Source organism: Musa acuminata, chromosome BXJ3-8 (assembly GCF_036884655.1).
Source record: "Musa acuminata AAA Group cultivar baxijiao chromosome BXJ3-8, Cavendish_Baxijiao_AAA, whole genome shotgun sequence".
NCBI classification, from domain to species: domain Eukaryota; kingdom Viridiplantae; phylum Streptophyta; class Magnoliopsida; order Zingiberales; family Musaceae; genus Musa; species Musa acuminata.
The window spans coordinates 9,498,189-9,521,143 of record NC_088356.1 but is presented as its reverse complement, the minus strand read 5'-3'; the positions used below and the strand labels follow the sequence as shown (position 1 = coordinate 9,521,143).

The window sequence follows — 22,955 nt, the reverse complement described above, 5'->3', positions numbered from 1 at the left end:
TTGTAGGTTATTTTCTTTGAAAGGAGGAGCAAAAGTACTTCCGTACTTCTATTAGTGGTGTAATGAAGAGATCTGGATTTAAACCTGTTCTTAGAGTTCAGATACATACTATTTTGAAACTGTGATTTAACTCTATCTTTCTTATTGGAGATCAAACTGAGCATCAGCTCCATTGAGCATGATAGTCAAAATCCATATCATTTGAAGTTTCCTAAATTTTACATCGAGAACAAGGAAAAAAAAAAGAAAATTGTGATAGATTTAAAATTAATTTTATCCCCTAATGGGAAGTTTACTTGGAAATTTGCAAGAAAAAATAAACATTTTGGGCTTCCTTCTGCCTCAGATTGGATGCAGAGGAACCAGAATAAAGTAGCCCAGACAGCACTACTGTCTCTCTTCTTTTAGTTCTTTATGTCTCCATCAATAACTTAGTTGCATCTTGGCATATAATACAGAAGAAAGAATAATAATCTACAAAAGTTGTGGACGTATCTAATGTCAGTGAAGCCCTTCAGCGGCCTCTGATCTCACGGCTGCACAGAGAAAAGAGCACTTCTATCATATCAGAGCTCAGGAAGATTAATGAAACAGCTCACAACTGTCTTAGAAAAGGAATGACACAAAACACTGAGAAGATAGTCACAAGTGCATGCAAGCAAGTGATAAGGACAGGCCAACAATACCTGAACATTATAAGGCTCACACATCGGTCTGAAGGCCGCAGGAAAGCAGTGACTGCAGGTGATGCAAGCCTTTCATATTACAGATCATATCAGCAAGAGAGACTTTGGCAGGAGTAGATATACGATACGGTGGTATCTGCCAAGGTACGTTGTACCATCCTCTTCGAGGAAACCTTCTCCTGTAACTGGGCCGGCTTTGTCAGGTTTCGGTAAACACAGCAGGGCAGAGTTGACTCGAACTGGAGCTCCTAATCTGACCCACTTACAACCATGGCTTAAACATCACAGATAAGATCACGTTTTCTTTGCGCTGAGCAGAACCAGCGGGAGCGGTGCCGCCACGTCGGTTGCGATGGAGGTCAACTGGCTGACCCGATCGGTATGGACTGCGTTGAACTACACAGGATGTGGTTCGGGTGCTCCGAGTCGACTCGGTTGTGAAGCCAACACGATGCATAGACAAACGAACCATATCTTATTGATTTACCGATTTGGATTCACTGGAGACTAATATTTATTTCGTCGCTGACTCAAATCACGTTAGGATAAAACCGAGTCCCGAGTCAACTCGCTCGGTCATATCTTTGACCAAGAAAATGGATTCCCAGCATGCGTGAAATCCTTAGGTTCAACCAATTTTTTCCAGTTCATCGCACAAGTGGATTGATATTAGCAATCAAGTTGATTGTCGTATTTGCTCCTTAATAAATATGCACAATCATTTTCCACAATCAAGAAGTGTATCTCTTCAGTAACGACAACTAAAAGATCGTCTTTCATAGCTGCAACTCGATAGCTTTCAGGGGACTGCTCCATGGTTGCTCTGCCACCAGAAACGATACAGTGCTCATTAACCTTCAATTCACCTATATATATCTCGATCGAGTGCTTGGGGTCACATACATGTCAGAGTCCGAATAAAATATTAGATCACAGCTCTCGTAATGCATTCGTGGAGATTCCCTCTACCATCTCTCGCAATATAAAAAGCAGCATCGTCCTCTTCCTCCTTGTCCTCTCGTCCTTGTTGATCCTCCATGGCCTCAAGCTCAAACCCAGGCGCCACGGGGACTGACGCCCCCTCCATTTCCATCACCGTGGAGAGGAACCCTCCTCAGTCACGCCTGCTGGAACTTGGCATCAAGTCATGGCCCAAGTGAGCTTACATACAGACTCTCTTCTCACCTTTTCCTTCTCTTGGATTATGATCACACAACTGTTTATGATGGCCGAAGATTAATCTGTGCGTCCTTGCGCTATTAAGTCTGCTACCGTGCAGTTGTTTTCTCTTATGTATATACAAATCTACTGCTACTGTTCTTCAGGTGGGGTTGCCCTCCGGGGAGGTTCCCTCTAAAGTTTGATGCAGAAGAGATGTGCTATTTGGTGAAGGGGAAGGTGACGGCTTACATCAAGGGTTCCTCCGAGTCCGTGGAGTTCGGCGCTGGTGACCTTGTGATCTTCCCCAAGGGACTTAGTTGCACCTGGGATGTCTCAGCACCGGTCGATAAGTACTACAAGTTTGCTTCGTCCTCCTCTTAACGCTCCTCCCGTTTGGTCCACCTTAGTGCTTTTCTTGTCCTTCTGAGACATCATTGTAGCTTCCTCTTCTGATGATCTATAGGTTTATAACTGATATATTGGCGCTTATGAAGCGCTTAGGGTTGCGATTCCAGTCAAACACCTGTTATCAGTCAATGCAGGTCGCGTTCCAAGAAATCTTATTTATTCCCATGACTGGGCCTTAAATGCTCTTTTGACAACCACCACAGCCCTCTCAGCCTTCTGTGCCATGCAATCTATTATATGAATGATGGTTTATTTTCTCTTGCGTTCATGTGTTCTTGTATACATGTTCATGTTTTCTTCTGCTCGGTGAGACAGGGTAGTTGTCAAATGGAATCCAATGCGGGGAAGTAAAGATAGATCCAAGGAGAATATACCAAATTCCTAGGGTTTATAGCTCGGTATGAAGGTTGGAGATGATGGAGATGTTTACATCGATGTTGTGGCTTGGCACTGGGTCATGCATCATGCATGGCTCAATTTGTTTGTAGTGTTCTCCTGGATGGATGCCTGAATTGACATACTTGAGCGTCATGCTTTAGATCAGCATGAGGCTGTTTGGAATCTGACTAGGACTTTCTCTTTGCATTCAGAAGAAAATTAGATTTGCAGCTCATGACTTTCTCCTACAGCAACAAACAATGTATACAAGAAACATGAACCAACAGGCAGAGAAAGAACGGACTATAATCTATATCATCAACTCAGGGAGAATAAAGGAACAGCAAAACAGAGGACGAAGCCCTTGTTTTCAGGTTTAATAAAGAAGTAGACCACATATGAATCCCCCTAAACCAAAAAATCTTGCTTTATTTTCCAAGTTAAGCCAAGTAATATTAAACAAAGCTGATTATTAGATGTTCCAAGAGCCAAAGAGTTTCTTTTTTGTAAATAAAGCAGTGCTAAGAAGAAGGGTAGCGAGAGAAAGGGAAATGTATGACTTCAAGGAGGTTTCAGTTGCTCCGCAAAGACCTTGGACTCCTATAGGCTATTTCCGTAATCTAGAGTACTATCTCCTACTGACAGTGGTCCATGAGCCAAGGCTACCTCTGCGCCAATGAACAATCCTAGTCTGCCTCAGGTGCTACTATTTTCTTGGGTGCTAAAGATCAATGGATGCAGTCATATAAATTGGAAAACAGCAGTCTTAACGTCACACCGAAATCTACCCTTTGAACACAAATTTGGTGTTGATTTTGACTTCCAAATTTCTCACGTATCCCTCTTCTTGGCAAGTAGTTTTCAAGACCAACCCTTGTTTCAACTATGAGAAGGCCATTCGCCTAACATAAATCCTGGATGATAGAGATGAACTTTGCTTTGTGGTAATGAAGATTATAGAGAAGAATTAAAGTTTACATAGTCATGAGAGAGATGTTGATGAGTAGACGAAAAAAATCAAACGTCAAAAAATACAAAACAAACATAAAGAAACCCCAAAAAATTTACCCAAATAAAATTAATATGGGATGTAAAAGAAAATTAAGTAATTATCCATGCTAACCAAAAGTTGATCTATTGACCATGATCGAAGTTGACTAAAGTCAACTTTCTTCCTCTTTTCTCTATGGTTGTTAAGCAAGGATGAGGCATTACTTGTACGTATAAAAAACTATAATCATGTTATTATTATATAGAAAACTTTATGCTAATAACTAAAATTAAATAATCATAGCTCAACGATTAGAATGCATGTGTCTTTAGATGTCATTTAGAAAATCTCTTTTGATCTAAGAATGTAATATGTAATTCGATCCGTAAGAAGCAATAACATAAATCTACAAGATGAATTCTACTTTTATTCTCCTCTCTTCGTATCTTTCACATGATCATTATAAGCCATGAAATAAGACTAGAGGAAGATGAGAAAAGATCTATAATCACGTGCATGATGTGTCGTCACACGTGTATTTTTAAGACTTTATGAGGTCCTATTTATTTATAAGTAAGAGCAAAGAGTTTAAGTCTCTATGAGGTCCGGTTTATTTATAATAGAAACAAAGAGTCTAAGAAAAATAATTAGGAGAATCGCTCTCATCAAGATCATCTCATATAAATTTTTACCATAAGTTGACTTCCTTATTATTGACTGACAATCGTAATCAGAATCTAATCAGATCTATAATTTATTTTATCTAATTAAATAGATCTACATAATCTAACATTCTTTCGCTTATTTAAAAATAATTTTACCTAATTAAATTTTAAAAAATATTTTATACATGACCATTATTTTTTTAAATAAATCAATAAGTCCAATAAATATAATAATATTTCATTAAGTTACACTAACAATATGATTCATAGTAATTATATATCATCGATATCATACTTTTTTCTATACACAATAATACTATTAGTCTTTTCTAATATAGTTTATAATTACTCTTATAATTTGTTAAGTTTGTTATCACATTTAACTATATTATATATATACATACATATTAATAAGATAACAAAAAATAAATAACTTTTATTAAGTAAGTAAAAAAAATATCTATAATAATATTCACTTAAATACGTATCATCATATCTTTTATGAGTTGCTCACCAACAAATGAATCAGTGATCATAAAGGTTATGTTTAGGTTCTTAATTAATACTTATTATTTTTAGACTCCTTTACTAACTATAAAGTTCTTTATCTTGATATGTTTGAAACTACCCTGATATTTGTTATTCCTCAAAAAAAAAAAAATATTATGTTGTTATTATAAAATATCTTCAGTAGTCTAGTAATTAAATTAATCATACCGAGATAAAATTTCATAACCATGATCATTGATTTGTATAAATTAATTCTGTATAAATAATTATATAAATTTTTAAAATAAATTTATTAATTATAAAATATAAAGAGTCTACTATTATTAAAAAAAATTCTAACTTATCAATTTAAGTTAGAGAAACTAAATTTCTAGAACATAGCAAATGTCATAAAATCATAAGATGACCCGACCTTAGGCATAGATGATAAGTTCATATTATTATCACCCTTTCTTTGAAACGATTCTTCGTCACAGAATTTTTCATATTCTTTAGTTTTTAGATTATAAAAGATCTTTATATATTATTAGTAACATAAGTTAAAGTATTGTAATTAATCAAACAAATATTAGAATGAACTTTATAATATTTAATTTAAAATATACCAATGTCAAGTTTATATATGTCTTTTTCAATCAAACCTTACGTTTCACGTAATCTTATTTCATATATTCCTTATTAGTATGTATTTTACTATGAAGAATTTTTTTTCATTAGTCTAATTAATATTTTAAAACTTAATAAATATTTTATTATCAATTCATTAAATAGTAGTCAAAATATTATAAGACCTTTCCTATCTTAATTTGAATTAGTTTGGAATATCCATATTAATCATCTTATTTATTTTTATTTATATTATAATAAATCTAATTAAATTGATAAAAAAAAATTTAAAAATGAGTAACTATATATGAAAATATTATCTTCCAAGTTTTCTTCACGTATTCCTCACTTGTTCCTCGACGAAAGGAAGTTGGGCCGACGGCTCTTGGCCTCCCTCGTCGCCGTCCGTACGCCCGCGAGATGAGTGATGGTCGACGGTTTCCAAATCGCTGCAGCTCCAGACTCGACCGTAGTGTGAAACGGTCGAGGGAGGTAGCGAGGACTTCGGCCGCGGGCGGCGGTGCGAGCCGCAGTGAAGACTGCGAGCAGCGGCGGAGGCGGGGTTCGCGGGCGATGCAGGTGAGGGCGTCGGGCGGCGGGCGCTGGCGGGGGCCGCGGAAGTTGCTGGCGCGCGGGTAGCGGCGAGCGCCGCGGGCGATGGCGACGCTGGTGAGGGCGCGGGCGCAGGCACAAGCGGCCGCACGCATTCCATGCGTGAGGGTTTCTGACGTGAACCCAAGGAACCGGTCCGGTTCAGCCCTTGACTTGAGCCGAGGCCCGACTCCAATCGAGTCAGTTCCACAAAGACGATGTTCTTCAAGATAGGCAAACCCTATGAAATGCTACTCCTTTCTCAGCATTCTTTTTGTGCAGACTCATCTTAATTTCCTTCCTGCATAAGCAGGTACTGCATTTGTGAAATAGAAGTTTAAATATACAAGAAAATTCTATATGACTCTGTTCTTTATAGTTGTGATCAGAAAACCGTACGTTCAAACGTAATCTGACCGCCATGAAATAAGAAAACGCAGTACTCGTTGAAGATGCAGCAATCCTCGAAGGGTTTGACTTTGATTCTGAGCTCCACTTGGCAGAAGTAGGTGACAAAAAGATAAGAAGGTCAAAGCCTCTTTTTGTGTGTGTGTGTGTGTGGTTGACTTTTTGCAGTCGCCTTTGATTGCACAAGCTCGTAGTCCCATTCTTCCCCAATGCAAACCTTACGTTGGTCAACGGTACAGTTCGGTCCAATTACAGCTTTGTCAAATGAACAATTGAGTCCAGATGTAACTTCTTCTAAGGAACACAATATTTTGATGTTCTTCTAAGTGAGAAGTAGCTTTCTCAAGTACACTGAATAGATAAGATAAGATAAATCCTTGATGAACACTGCTTCATATGAATGTTTCTGGTCATTGTGGATCCATCAACTCAAGGTAGAAGCATCACACTACCTTGACCAAAGGCGAGTAAACTGATACAAGCAGATTACATCTGGTGACACTGTCTGTCATATGAGACCCTTTCTTCTTCTGGCCTTCCCAACATTAGAAGATCTGAAGCAATCGATGCGTTCAAGAATCTAAGAGGCAAACATATGCTCAGTCCCCGTGAAGATAATCCGAAGAACACTCGAGGAACGATCGGCATGATTTGGTTCTTCTGCCCTGAAATCTTCCATTGAATTCAGCGAGCTTGGCAATGAAGAGACCGGTCCGAAGACCTTCTTCACAAGGTGGAGAATGAACTGAAAGAATATTTGCTTGCTGAGATTACAACAATATTCTAATAGCTTCAAGTATGATGGAATCATGCTTTGGAGAAGTCAGTCATATTGGAATAACATGCAAGAATAATTAGTGAAAGGAAAAGTTCTTGAATCATTTGATCGAGTAGCTTCGATGGTAATGTTTAGTTTGGTATGAGATTCTACCAATGCCACAAGCTATCGAGCGGGCTGTCTATTCCGACAAAGAGATCCAAATGGCAATCTCGAACCACCACAGGCTGCAGGACTTGTGCATTCACTACAATAATCTCTATTTCTTGTCATCAAACTTTCACGTTATGTACAAGTAGGAAAAATCCTTGACACCAAGATAATAATCTCATTAATCAATAATGAAGCGTAAACTCACGATAACAAATATAAGATATGGGTAATTCGGCATTCCCTACATTTACGAAGAAAAATTAAATTTTAATCATACGAGAAGAACTTATAAATTAGCGTGCTTTTTTTTCTTTTGTATATCTCTCGCATGTAAACTCCAAAAAATTTTACTCATATTTTCTCTCATCATCTCCAAAAATTACTAAAGATAAACCCTAAAAATACTTCAAATGTTTTCTCATGTTCTCCCTCACCAAAGCTAGATATATACACATATCATATTTTATTGAAATATCAAGAATTTTATGTGTGATATTTATAGGAAATCTTTCCATTAGCATTAAGAATTTTAAGATACTATTAAGAAAAGGTAAAAGAATTGGTTTATCTCTTGTCATATTATATGAAAATAAAAATATCACTAGCTTACAAGAATCATTGACTTCTGCATGATTTTTTTTCCTTGAAGCAACAGCCAACTTAACACAAAATATCATGAAACTGAGAGCCATGAAAACAGAGATTCCCTTTGTCTGGTCCTCATGATGACATGCTTTAAATATAACTGTTCTATAGGTATAAAATAAGCTGCAGCAATTCCTATCGAGAAATCAGTGGCTGGCTGGAATTCCTGCATAAACAAGTAATCTAAAATATAATTAGCACAGCCCACATGATGGATACACAAGAATGAACCAATGGTTTCGAAGAACACACTGCAAGATCTATGCTAAGTACTTGCATTTGCATGAACTTCCAGGTTGCAAAGTTAGACTTTGTTGATTGAGACCTGGGCCTAAGAGATGAAGACCTAAGAATCAGATTAGGTTGTAGATGCTATATTGAAAGATACATTTCATCCATAAACATAGATTGCATCGCATGCAAAGGTTAATAGTTGAAAGAAAATATATTAGACTAGTAATGTGTTCAAGGTTAATGCTATACATCTTTGGTGAACCTTCTTCTTCTTCCTCTTTGAATATTGATAAATATTCAGCCTCATATCATATGAAAGAAAACATCAACTTGAATCGAAAGTTGTATCTTCAAATGTTCATATCTCCGCTTCTGAAAGTCTACATCCTCTTTTGATTGGTTCTTCAGTCAAGCCATTCGGATTCCATGGTTAGATTCCCATTTCCAAGTCGGAATTGTTTATTAGGACGGACACTTGTCACCCCACCCAGAGTTGAAACAAGGAGATGCAATCTCTCGAGAGATCACGTCAAGCACACAAGTACTCATCTGTACTTGCATGTAGATCATATATCCTAAGATCTAATTCTGGTCAACCCTTCTGTCACCGATCAAAACTAAGAAATCTTATACTATGAAATGAGGAATCCAGTTTCTGATGATCTTACCAATAGAAGAGTTTACTTGTCTGATCTATGGAATTACTCTCGAGTGGTATCATCATCGAAAGCTATTATCTATAAGATAGCATTCGATATATTGATTAATAATCTTCAATAGATGCTATAATATTCAATTGTTTACTTATCTGTCGAAATATAATAGACTTTTGATGGTGAAACCATCAAGCAAGGATTATATTAGTTGGTGACAAGAACGGCGAAAACAAGTGTTGTCGATTATATGACTCAAGACACCTCACAAATAATAAAGCATAAGAAAATATAAATGAGATTCGAAATTTTTTCTAGTCTTTGGCTTTCATATCTATTGGTTATTATAATCATATCATTAACGTTACCAGTTATATATATATATATATAATCATAATATTTTTTTACTTATAATGTATTAAAAATATTCATATATGAAATAAAGATTAAAAAAAGGATTAAGAATAATACTCTCATATTGCTAAGTATTGAAAGAAATAAGTAACATAGCCTGACAAATTTAAACTTATAAATGGATAATAAATCTAATGTATGTTACCCTTGATTGCTCTGATTCGAATTTATTATCTAATTTATAAATCTCAACAAATGTATGTGCAATAATATATTAATTGATTGGTAATAATATGACAGTATAATCAGATAAAAATATTATGAATCTATTATACAATATAGATAATTCAACGTGGAAAACAATTTTAAGAAGAGATAAGGTAAAGGAAAGTGGGGTGGAGAAAATTGCAATAGGTTATCAGCATCCAATGCCACAAAATAACAATAATAATAATAATAATAAATAAATAAATAATAATAATAATAAATACAATAGAGCCAATGCCACAAAAAATAAATTAAAAGAGCTATTGCTTCTCCTTGTGCCACCTCTGATCTATTTATTTTTAGTCCACTGTGGATTCTATACCACAAGTGAGAGAAATAATTCCTATGCACTCTCTCAACATTACTCAAATGACATACACTATGACAAGAAAGACAAAGAAGAATCTTAATGAAATAAGAATAGAATATACTCTTGCTTGTATACGAAGCGTTGGTTGTTGTTGTTCTATTGGCACACTATTTAAAGGAATCTAATCGAAGCCTCTCTTCCCCTACCGTACACGTCTTCTGCGTCTTAGATTCCACACTTACGTATACTCATGCAATTACCTACGTGATTGCTACTTAGAAGTCCCTTTTAGATTCGAGCCCAAAATAAACCCATTTAATGTGATCGATAGGTTATTACGTCATTAAGTACTTATGAATTCTACGATGCGTATTAACTTCGATCGATTACACACTTTCGACTCGAGCCGAATTCGAATCGATTTCGGTCTTAATAAAGAGGTCGAACCAAATCGGATCGAGATGGATCAGATCGAATCAAATGGTTGGATTGAATCTCTGTTTGCCACCAAACTGTTCAAGATTCGAGAATCTGACGATGATACGTATATGTGTCGCGATAGAGCTACGGAATACCCAATTGGTTTCGGCCCCTTTATGTCGCTTTTCTCCGCTCGCGTGGCCTATAAAATCGACTCCAATCCCCGCCCGTCTCCTCCGTTACCCCATCGGGCACGCGGCCGGCCAAGAGAGGACTAGCGGAGATGTCGTCGTGCTCGTCGGATCTGGCGCCGCTCCTGGGCGGCGTCGCCAACTCCTCGGCGGCCGCTAGCTACATCTGCGACCAGTTCACGGACGTCGGATTCGCCATCGACAACACCTACCTCCTCTTCTCGGCCTACCTCGTCTTCTCCATGCAGCTCGGCTTCGCCATGTTGTGCGCCGGCTCCGTGCGCGCCAAGAATACCATGAACATCATGCTCACCAACGTGATCGACGCGGCGGCCGGGGGGCTCTTCTACTACCTCTTCGGTTTCGCCTTCGCCTTCGGCGGCCCCTCGAACGGTTTCATCGGGAAGCACTTCTTCGGCCTCAAGGAGGTGCCGCAGCCCAGCTTCGACTACTCCAACTTCCTCTACCAGTGGGCCTTCGCCATTGCGGCCGCCGGTATCACCTCCGGCTCCATCGCAGAGCGCACCCAGTTCGTTGCCTACCTCATCTATTCCTCCTTCCTCACCGGCTTCGTCTACCCCGTCGTCTCCCACTGGTATTGATCTTTAGGATCTCGAAAGTCTAACGTTAGGATCTCGCTTTTGTCGCCATATGATCGGTCCCATGACGATGGTGATGATGGATGTTAGGTTTTGGTCGGGTGACGGATGGGCTGCCGCGGGGCGGAACGCCGGAGAGTCGCTGCTGTTCAAGTCAGGGGTGATCGACTTCGCGGGGTCGGGCGTGGTGCACATGGTGGGGGGCATCGCGGGGCTGTGGGGCGCCCTCATCGAGGGCCCCCGCATCGGCCGCTTTGACCACGTCGGCCGCTCCGTGGCCCTCCGCGGCCACTCTGCCACCCTGGTGGTGCTCGGCACCTTCCTCCTCTGGTTTGGCTGGTACGGCTTTAACCCTGGTTCCTTCAACACCATCTTCAAGACCTACGGTCCCAGCGGCTCCATCCATGGCCAGTGGTCTGCCGTCGGCCGCACTGCTGTCACCACCACCCTCGCCGGCTGCACCGCGGCGCTCACAACTCTGTTCGGGAAGCGCCTCCAGACGGGCCACTGGAACGTGGTCGACGTCTGCAACGGCCTTCTCGGCGGCTTCGCGGCAATCACCTCCGGCTGCTCGGTGGTGGACCCGTGGGCCGCCCTCATCTGCGGCTTCGTCTCCGCATGGGTGCTCATCGGGTTCAATAAGCTCGCCGCGACGCTCAAGTTCGATGACCCCCTCGAGGCCGCGCAGCTGCACGGCGGCTGCGGCGCCTGGGGGATTATCTTCACGGCCCTCTTCGCCAGGGAGAAGTACGTGAACGAGGTATACCCAGGGCGCCAGGGGCGGCCCTACGGGCTGTTCATGGGTGGCGGCGGGCGGCTGTTGGCCGCCCACATCGTGCAGATCCTGGTGATCACCGGGTGGGTGAGTTGCACCATGGGCCCGTTATTCTTCGCGCTCCACAAGCTCGGGCTCCTCAGGATCTCCTCCGAGGACGAGATGGCCGGGATGGACCTCACCCGGCACGGCGGCTTCGCCTACGTCTACCACGACGAGGATCCCAGCTTGGACGACGGCAGCTCCAGCGGCGGGTTCATGGTCAAATCCTCGGCGGTCCGGGTGGAGCCGAGGACCACTCCAGCTGCCGCCACCAGCCAGGTGTAATCATTGACGGATCGTTTCTTTCTTTTCCGAGGGCGGCGTGGTTGACTAATTCCGCAGTGTGCACTGTGCACTGTGGTAGAACGAGACGTGTCTCGTGTTCTTTTCTTTTCCTGCTACAGTCTTATTTCCATGTTCCTTTCCCGGGGAGAGGGGCATATGTACAGGGTGATAGGGTTTATGTGGTGACCGGTGAATCCGGCAGTGTGTGTCGAAAGATTAGGTTATGGGTCTCTCTCTTCTCTCCGTTCGTGCATTGTCTACTTGTGATGACAATTCTGGAGTATCAGTAATGCCATCTCTTTTATTCTGTTTCTATATACAGATGAACTCAATTCTGCAATTTGGAAGGCTTGTAATCGTTTCAGAAAGATGGGAAAGAATTTTAAGTGATGGAGGCTCGGCAACAGTGTCGTCTCTTTGATTCTGTTTCTACACACACGATGAACTCGATGCTTATTCTGCAATCTGGAAGGCCAGTGATCCTTTCAGGAAGATAGGAATGAATTCAGTGATGGAGGCTCCAGCAACAGTAGTGGTGGTTATTTAATGTGATATCTTAATGTAAACTCTCTTGTGGTGCCGAGACAAACGCAGAGGGGCTACAAGATCACTTGAATGACTGCATTCAATGGTGGTCCTGAACCCTCAAGCTCGGTCAACCACAAAAAGGAGGTAACGGCGACAGTAAAAACGGTGGGAAGACATATCTCGAAACTGGTTTGAGCGATTCCAGTTCTCTCTCTAATCCTTCCCAACGCAGCAGAGACCATTAAAGTGAGCTGGGAAGAATCTTCGAAGTCCGGTCACTTGTCAACTCCGGAAGAGTAGGGTGTCAGGAATAGGAAGATGAGAGGATCGGAGGATGGTCGGATCCTCAGCTAACTAAAGACAAAGAAACTACAAGAAGCTTAACATGGTTAACGGTGGGAAACAGGTGATAGGAAGTTTCTATCTTCTGCACACGCTGCGGCTAATAAATGACATGCATATGCAACGATGAATGCAAACGTTTCAGAAATGGAGAGGGGTCAAAGAAGGCAGCCTACAAACAGGGCAACTAAATGATGTCTGCATGAAAGCAAAATAAATGTTTCTTTAGATTCTAGTGCTTCGCAAGATTTCTTTCTAAGATGTGAAAGTGGAGCCGCAGTACCGCAACAAATTTGATTTAGACGCATTAAATCATTCATGAAAACTGAAGTGTTCATTCATGTGTATGGAATCATCATGTCTCGCATATCTAACATCTAATATGCGGGCCCCAAACAAGAGGTCAACCTATCATGTCCCTGTCGCCTCTACTTTTTCTGAAATGATTTAGTCAAATGTGGGATGGCCAAACTCGATAGTTTAGTACAGACGAACATAAATTTGGTTTTTCTGAACTTGAAACAAAATTAGTTCATAATTAAAATTTATTTCGATTTGGTTGTTTGACTTCCCATCATAAAGATACCCAAAACCTTTCTCATGAAAGAAAGGCGTTAGCTTCACATTAATTCATCTCATTTCTCTAGAATATATCAATAGTATTTGATTTTACATTTCATTATATATTAATGGCAACACTTAACAGTAAAAAGAACAGCCTCAACATTCTTATCCGAAAAAGATTCACTAATATCTTATCCAAAGCTTAGAAAACACTAACAAGATATCATGTTTTCCTACAGAAGGAAACGACGAAGCACAACTTACAGAAGTGGCAACAATGACTTCATGGAGGCAGACTTTGAAACGCACAGATAGTCAATGAAACATATTGATGAAGCAAAGTCAAAACCTGCAAATGGCAGCGAAACTTCTCTTCCAGCGAACAGAAGGAACGGAAGTCAAATGTTGGTGGAAATGGACATAACAGCCACGGAGGCAAAACAAAAGAAAAAAGAGATCAATCAGCTTTGGCATACCATTTCTTGCTTAAAGAATCCCACATCCTGTGCATCGTGCAAGTCTCCCGGGCACCGCACATCATTTCACCAAGAGATGACTACAAGATGAGATTGATCATCACAAATAACTGGAGTACAAATAAATTCCCTCTTACCTGCAAGTAATTAAGCAGGCAATAAGACAAGAGGCTTCAATTTCCATAAATGATAGAAGGAGATTAGGAAAAGAAGTTGAGCAAATAAAATGAAGCATATCTCTGATTTCAGCTATTGCTGAAGCTAATTCCATAGAGGTTAATAAATATAAGTATAGAGTTCTAAATAAGCCAAACAACAGAATCAAGATGAAATGACTTCATGAAGACTGATGCCAATGGATTACGGAGATAAGGTGTAATGCTAACAAGGTATCCTGAAAGTATGGCATCTCATTTATGCATAACAAGACCAGTATTCATTATATTGCATCCATATCACATCAGACTAACCAAACTGATCGAAAGGAAAAGATCGCTACAAGTATCTTACCAGAATCAGCACGTTGACCCTGGTGGATGAGGTTCAGAATGGTCATCACACATAGGAAGAATCTGCTGTTGCTGCTGCTATTGAGAAATAAATAAAGCAAGAAGGCTTGTAAGATTCATAAATAAAAGCATACAGATAAAAATTTGCTGCACAACTTATGGCACTATTACTTGGAAACTGACATCCACATCTTAACTTGGATACTGCAGAATTATGTACCATTGCCCAAGCATGAATTCTCTAACTTCATTAAATCAACTAGATGTATGGATAGTCTCATAGAAACTGAAAATATAGATAAAACTCAATCTCTGTTAAATTATACAGAGGAGACATTGCAGCCGCTAAAAGACCAAGTACATCATCAGAATATTGCACAGACAAAGTGCACTGGAGGACAGAGTTGAAATTTAACCAAGTTGAGAGCTGCTCAAGCACCCTATACCTGTGCCACCACATCTTCGCTCCCTGAGACACCAAAATCATATAGCAGATCTGGTATAGCTGATTGACAGGCTATCCAGACATCTCTCCTGAAATTTTGTTGCTTCCGAACACCACAGAGTTGGATGTCCAGAATGTTGAAAGGCGAGGGACTTCTCCTGGACTATGTTCTAAAATCTGAGCCATTGTGTCATTCGACCATCTATGCAGTCAAATATAATAAACTAAGATTAGTCCGATTGAGTATCTTGACTTGCATTGGTTTCAGAAAATGGCTTATCATGAGGTAGTGATAGAGATGGAACCATAAGCGGCTGTTGAACATTAATGATGTCAGTGTCACTACATACAGCAACTCCTAGTTCAGATGCCACACTTGCCAGGAGATCCTGCCAACTTTTCTGGCTAACATCTGCTGCTGTCAACGGAGGGCACACACAACTCTGGTTTGTTGGCTTCGAAAATTGAGATGATACAGTTGCTTGCATCTGATCAGCTGAGGAACCTGGTGATGTTCCCGACAGGTCTTGAGATCTCTGTTGTCCTACTCGAGGGCTCCGAGGTCTCCATGATGTCATCGTTGCATAAGTAGAGTTCTCTGACACAGCACTGGGAATATTATTCTTAGTCGAAGCAATGTTGTGAGATCGGTTAGTCTGGCTAGCAAATCCATCTCGCATCGTCCCAACCCTTTTATATCTTGTACGAGAATACACAAGTTGAGTAGTTAATGAACCAGCAACACAGCTCTCTATCTGTACATTAGACTTAAGTGAGCAGGATTTGGTTGGCTGCTGGCCAAGTCTCCGGGTATAAGAGAGAATGGTAGGTTGATCTTGGTGCCTCTGGTTGATTGCATTTGAGTTTGAGATGCTAGTGGCAGAACAAGGCCGGAGCAAATTAGGTCTGGAATGGGGAACCAATAGAGGACTTGGATAATGATGGAATGGTGGTACTGGATCTCGAAAAGGTGGGATATTAAAAGGAGAGTCATATGTAACTTTCTGTGGTTGCGTAGCTACCATGTTTTTCTGTTTGAAAGACTGTCTCATTGATTTCCACCTTCCTTCTTTATCAGTAGAATGGCAATGGTTGGAACTTGAATTACCATTGCCCCAGTAATAGCAAGGGGCTGGAGAATCACAGACATAGCAATGGCACTGCATTGAGTAAGCCAGCATCAACCATTTGCATGCATTAAAGCATAAGAGAACAAATTGCCAAAGAAAATCAAATCTTTTAACAGATAAAGCATGGGCACAAACTTTCAACAAATCAGAATATAACCTCAAGACAGTGGACTCACCAAGTCACAATACTCTTCATGTGGTGATGAGTTAAAAGGAAAATTGCCACATAGATGTCGTGGATGTGGGTAATCCCGGCAAGCCAACTGCAATAAAGATATACAAATGGTTCAAAAGATAATCAGATGCTCACTAACAAAGGTAAAGATGCCACTGCATGTAAAAAATTTTAAGAATAATATAGTATGTCTCTTTTGGTGATTAAACAGTGAAGAAGCTGCACATCTCAACATAAGCATTTAGAAAATAAGCTCCAAAAATATTCTTCAAATATTCAATAATTTAACACAGCAAGTTTTGATCCTGAAAGATCAGCTCACAATCTATAATATGAATCACAAGGATAAAGGATGCCAATCTCATTTGAGTTGTCTGAGGTTCCAAGTTTCATTGCACACGCATCTGCGACCAAGTTTTTCTGGTCTGTGCATGATACATTTTCAAAAGGCTCCATTTCAATACACTCTCAATAAAACAGTCAACATGCTATTTTCCACATGTTATGTATGGATATCGTAAAATTAACTTGTAAGAATGTGCAGCAGACAGCAGCGAATTTGTGCTACCAAATTTCCCAGTCATTTTTTGTATGTAAATAATACATTTTAGAGAGTTAGTTGCTGCATATATTATTCAGTCTACTTCAGTATATTTGCTTGTGTCAATCAAATAAAGTTGAAACAACCATGCATCAAGACTTGGTTGATTGAAACTTATTTTCTCAACTGTTCCTTGAAAACAAACATACAAACTTAGCAAAATGAGCTGTTTTTTCTACTTTGCTCTCTGCTTCCATGATGTTAATGAACCAAAGAGCTAGTAAGAAAAAATCAGACGCCCTTTTACATCAACTATAAAAGAAATAATTAAATATAACCATCATTTCATTGCATGTAAATGTAGATTTCACATTATTTGTTGCATGTGTAATTGCATGTAACTTGAAATTAAATAGAAACAAATCTAAAAAGGCTAAATGATCTTTTTGAATAGATTTCATAGAATAACTGGTGGATGTTTATTCTTGCTAGTTTAAAGCAGACAAGTTAAATATGCATGACATGACATCATACAAGATAAATAAAATGTAACGAGTTTTATTTGTGAAGAAAAATTAATAACCCAAAGAAAAGGCTGTAATCACTTTAAAAAAAAAAAACGCAAACTCTTCGTATAAACTTAAGGTTAAGTTTGCCTATTTCTGTGGGTCTCATATTTTAGCTGAACTGTTCCAACATATAAATTCTCAAGTAAACAAAATCTTCATACAAACGTACAAAATCTGGTACCCCAATGTGCCTTGAGCCCGTAAACAACTTTGGTTTAGAGATATTGGCAAATTGTAACGATATAGTAACTGAAATTGTAACCATTTTACAATACCACAATACCAATGCTCAGATCTAGTGCGGCTAAGACTTCAAGAAAATATTCACAATTATTCCTTCTCACGTAGTGAGGTGATCTACTTGTTTATCACTTACCCCATCCGGAGCACAAAATACAAAATCAAGACAATCAAAAAGCAACATTGAAATATCTGAGGAAGGAAAAAAAGCTGTGCCTACATAATAATTCACAACTAAAGCTGAAGCAGCAGAAAAAATAAAGATGGCTAGAGGCTTACAGTAAATAGGTATTTTGTAAATGCTGTCAACTAAATACATTGCAGCCATGGCATACTCTATTCTCTCACTTATGCAAGTAGAAAAAGCAAAAAAAAGCAAGTGACACAATTCAAGCCTACATTCTATAACCGTTGTAATTCTCTTGACTTTATATAATTGCAAAGAGGGTCAAAAGCAATTAATACATTTCATTTAAAGCAATAGTTAGTTGGTTACTATGTCATAGAAAGAGGTCAAAGCCAAAAGAAGAAGCATGCATCCCTATTGAAGAGAAGAATTCCCAGTAAAGTAACTTCTTCATTTTAGAAGAAATAAATGTAATTGAATAATAAGGCAACATCAATCAAAAAAGAGAAGACAAAGGAACCTGAGAACCGAATGACTACAACATAGAATCTATGCTATGTTTGAGGATTTAGAAGCTAAAGCAACAGAAAATGAAGAAGGTAATTAGGTGGAAGGAATTATGTCTACACCACTTTTCAAGGCAGGCCAAAGGAAACACCCAAGTAACGTCTGTATTTATGGCCTCCTTTGTCACATTTTTTAATTGTTGTCAACAGAAATGCGCTCCCCTTTTCCCATTAAGGTTCTAAAAGGAGGCCTTGTATCTAACTCTACAAATAAAAAGTATCATTATTATTTTTAGTGGATATTGGTTCTATACGATGGACTACAGGATCGCAACTTTATTCAGATCTTTGGCCTGTTCATCTCGAAATTTACCTTCAAGACTAGAAAAATTGTGGTCTAGTTTTCAGGTAAATTCACAACATGGTCATGATAGCAACAAATAGCCATGGTTATCCGAGTCCATTTCAAGAATAAAAATATATAGTTTTGCAGCCTCTTGTTGAATAAACGGAAACCACTTATGGATATGCCATCATGGGAGTGCAGTATATAAAATTAGAAAGTTATGATGAATGAACTACAATGAATTAAAGGAAAACCACAAGTTTTAAACTGCTTGGTAAGCTACTTATTAGATTGTTTTTTTAGATTTTTTTTCTTAAACCTGTCAAGCATCAAAAGAACAAACATGGGGAACACAAAGGTAATAAACTGCTTGAACATGTTAGCAGTCAGTGTTGAATTGAAATTCATCACAATGTATTTAGAAATGAACATTCAGTTAGAAAGTAGTTTAGAGAAGAAGCTAATCTTAATGAATAAATGGCTATATATAGGTGGAATGTGTTGCCTTGAAGCTAAGTTGAAGAATATGCCCTTTCCATAAAAGAATTCATCCCTATACTTGCATATGATTTGGACAAATGCCTTCCATCAACAGTCAGAAACCGTAAGTTTAGCAACTAAAGCATATGAGCAGTACATTACAAGAAATTCAAAACTGCCTGGACTAGTTCATATTGATCGGTATTTACCAGATCGGGCATGAACTAAGACAAGGACTGCCCCTTTTTGAGTGGTCCTGTCCGGACATGTACCGAGACACAAACCGCTACCTTGAGAGGCCCAATTCAGTTTTTTTTTTAATTTTTTTTTAACCCTGTGTTTGGGCCAGAAATCCATTCTCATGTGTCATAACTCCTCAGGAGCCACTCGCCGCACCACCCCTCACCTGCCGCTTGGCGCTTGCCTATCGCTCATCATGGGCCGTTACCTGGTACGTCTTCTTCTTCTTCTCCTCCTCGTCCTCCATCACCCTCCTCAAAACTGGCAATGGCATAAGCTTCAAGCAATTTGGCAATAGAACCATCTTTTCTGTATTTCTGATAGACAGATTCCAGTTACAACAGAAGGAATTAGGACAGGATGGACAACTGGAAATGATTGGGAAGGAAAAATTTATGAACAGGTGAATGATTTTCCATCCCCCTAGAGTCCACTCCTTCCCCATATTATGAGCAGGTGACTAATGACTACATTGTCCTGCTGTGAATATTCCAGTGGAAGTATTCAATATTTGGCCTGCTGTGAAAACAAAAAACAGAAGCCACTAGGAAGGCATTCCAAATGTTTAGCATCGTGTAGATTTACGGTAAAATATTGCACAGATAGGGTATAAGGCATTAACTTTCCCATATTTTTGTACGAATGGCAGCATCCTATCACGATTACGCAAGACAATATAAAATATTGTTGTTATAAACACCAACATTGTAAGAACATTTTCTGTGCATGTGATGGATGCGCACATAGATGTAGTAACAGAATATGAGAGACAAAATAAGTGAAGTCTGCATTGAAAGGAAAGAAAACAGTGATATCATTAAAAAAAACTAAAAGAACACTTCATATGCTACCAGGACCTTTTGAGGGCAATAGCATCAAGTGCTCCATCCTGGTCCAGCACGTTTTTAGTTAACAAGATAAACTCAACAAGAATATAGGACAAATGCTTAGAGGATTTATGATCATCGCAAAAGATCAAGTCTAAAATTAAAGAACATTTGTATATTTTATAATTAAGTCCACATACTGTAGGATTCATTTTTCAAGCTCCATATGTATTTCTTCCAATGGACATCCTGATCGTAAATGCATCATGCAACCCAGCCATGATACATGGCACATGCAAATTACTTCTAGTAACTATAAAGACCAGAAACACAAACCGGACATAAGACTCTTCTCAAAGTGCAAGGCGCATTGCTTTCATCAGTTCATTCAGGCTAATCCAATGCAAAGAAAACCAAGAGAGGAGGTGTGTCATTTATAGTGCAGTCATTGAGAAGCCAAGATTGGAATGGGCGAAGCTATTTCAGTAAGCTTTGAGTAGGTTCTCAGGGCTCCCAAGTTGTCAAGTTCAGTGAAGCTAGGCAGGAGGGAGCAAACTTCTAGCAGCTTGGTTCATAATGCACAAAGCACTGGTGCTAAACCTAATGGAGAATCGTTTGCCCTAAACCATAAACAAGAAGGCAAGCAAGCTTCTAAGCAACATTAAAAAAAGTTCAATAGCCACAAAAATTTTCTTTCGAAATTTTAAGCTGTTTATTGTGATAGGTTAAAAGGCAAGACATCAAAAACAGGCACGAAACACAAACCCTACGCGTAGAATACATTAAAGCACGAACAACATCAAAGAAAGATAGAACGATCCCCACCTGCCCCTTCTCGGCAACGATGAGCAAGTCATCTCCCCCGTCCCCACCCACGCTGCCCTTACCATCAACTACCGACACCAGCTTATCCGGGTCGGAATCCAACACCAAGCAGTCGTCATCGTCGTCAGAGGCTCCGCCCTTCTCCGGCCCAAACGAGCCCGAATTCTGCTTCCGCCTCTTCACGGCAGGGGCCGAGAACTCTTCTACGACCACGACATCATCAGATTCCTCCTGTCGCCGCCCGTTCGCGCGAGGTAAGGAGAGGCCATCAAACTCATCCTCATCGGAACTAATATCGACAATATCGGGAGCCATGAATTCCGACGATACGACAACTCGAATCCGCGAGGAGGAGGGTTTGCTGGAGTCGCTTGAAACTACGACCGAGGGTATGATGCACCTCAGTGCCAAAAGGCCATTCTTGCGAGATCAAATTCCGTCTATCGAAACCTGGGTTGATTATTATGGGACAATTACACAGGGAAAAGTTTTTATAGGTATAAAAAATAAAACTATTTATCATAATATTATCGATTTTATCAATATAAAATAAAAAAAATAATTTCAATATTTTCATTGGTGATGACATGCGACATCGATGGTGATGGACAATAGGGTTACAAGTGACTGTTATAGATAAGGAGAGAAGCGACAAGATGTGAGCATCGCTCTACATCTGCATTGACGATGCAATTGTCAAGCGATCCTTTTGCTGCTCTATATTTGCATCGATGTCGATGCAAATGTAGAACGATGTTACTTATATTGGTGACTCTTTCGTCGCTCGACAACTATATCAACGTCAACGCATATGCAAAGTAGTGAAAGGATCGCTTTGGTGGCTATTGTGGATGAGAAGAGCGACAACGAGAGGTGAGGGTCGCTCTACATCTGTGTCAACGCCGATGCAGTTGTCAAGTGGCCTTCACCTCTTACCATCACTCTCCTCATTCATAACAGCCACTCAAGCAACCATTATGCCACTTTGCATCTCCTCAGCGTCGACGTAGTTGCCGAGCAACGAAAGGGTCGCTGATACAGATGTAGAGTGGCACCGCTCTGCATCTGCATCAGTACTAATACAGATGTCGAGGGCCACTAGGCAAATGTGTCGATGTCGATACGAATGCAAAGCGTCCCTCACTACAACAGCCCCATCGTTTGCCACCATCGACACCGCCCACCATCATCAATGGAAACATTAAAATTATTTTTTTATTATTTATTTTCATATTTTTATCGATAAAACCGATAGTGTTATGATATATGAAGCTAGATGTTTTACTTTCATAAGTATAAGGATTTCAATATAAATTTTTAAATATATAAATTGTTTTTCATATGTATAAAGATTTTAATATAAATTTTTAAATGTATAAATTTTTAAATCTAAAGATCGAGATGTCTTGAAGGTGGGGTAATATATAATTAACCCGAATATTCTACTGTAGAACGAGATATTCAATTAGGAAAAGATTTTTTAAAATAATTTTAATTATTTTATAAATATTTACATTGTTTTGGATTTTGACAAAAGGGTTAATTGTGAGGAAATACTTGAATTTATGGTATATAAAACAAAACAATTTTTGTTTATTTTTTTATTTTAAAATTTTTGAACTTGATGTTACATGCAATGATGTATAAAGGAATTAATGTTTCAAGTTTGATTCAACTTAAAAAGGTTTATAAATCCTGTGTTCCTAATTTTCTCAGGCTGCACTTCATTTGATTATCTGAATTCTTCTTTCTATATCGATCTACTCTCCCCACAGTATATTAAAATGCGCTTAAAAGTTACAACATTCTGAGCGCCGACCTCCGACACCTTTTAACTTTTCTTCGCAATGAGACAAACGTTATTAATAGCAGTAGATATATTACCCTTCGTTGAATCCCACAAAATCTAGGCAGCTAACAGATATAATAAAGACTTGGAGCAAATCCACTTATGATCCAAACTTGTATGGGGCTC

The 22,955-nt window shown here is 39.3% G+C and overlaps 3 protein-coding genes across 3 annotated transcripts; 2 read left to right on the top strand and 1 right to left on the bottom strand.

The window, feature by feature from the left end:
- Positions 1-1,522: 1,522 nt before the first annotated feature.
- LOC103993149 (uncharacterized) lies at positions 1,523-2,523 on the top strand. The gene is made up of 2 exons (XM_009413108.3): positions 1,523-1,842; positions 2,012-2,523. Exons 1-2 carry the CDS (start codon positions 1,724-1,726, stop codon positions 2,226-2,228), a joined length of 336 nt encoding a protein of 111 aa, XP_009411383.2. The 5' UTR covers positions 1,523-1,723; the 3' UTR covers positions 2,229-2,523.
- A 7,950-nt stretch (positions 2,524-10,473) lies between these two features.
- Positions 10,474-12,427, top strand: LOC135644786 (ammonium transporter 1 member 1-like). Its single transcript, XM_065162700.1, has 2 exons — positions 10,474-11,004; positions 11,099-12,427. Exons 1-2 carry the CDS (start codon positions 10,502-10,504, stop codon positions 12,108-12,110), a joined length of 1,515 nt encoding a protein of 504 aa, XP_065018772.1. The 5' UTR covers positions 10,474-10,501; the 3' UTR covers positions 12,111-12,427.
- Positions 12,428-14,801: 2,374 nt separating this feature from the next.
- On the bottom strand, positions 14,802-21,425 carry LOC103993151 (RPM1 interacting protein 13). Its single transcript, XM_009413110.3, has 3 exons — positions 20,981-21,425; positions 16,281-16,367; positions 14,802-16,134 (listed from the first exon to the last, which is right to left on the bottom strand). Exons 1-3 carry the CDS (start codon positions 21,293-21,295, stop codon positions 15,205-15,207), a joined length of 1,332 nt encoding a protein of 443 aa, XP_009411385.2. The 5' UTR covers positions 21,296-21,425; the 3' UTR covers positions 14,802-15,204.
- Between the last annotated feature and the right edge of the window lie 1,530 nt (positions 21,426-22,955).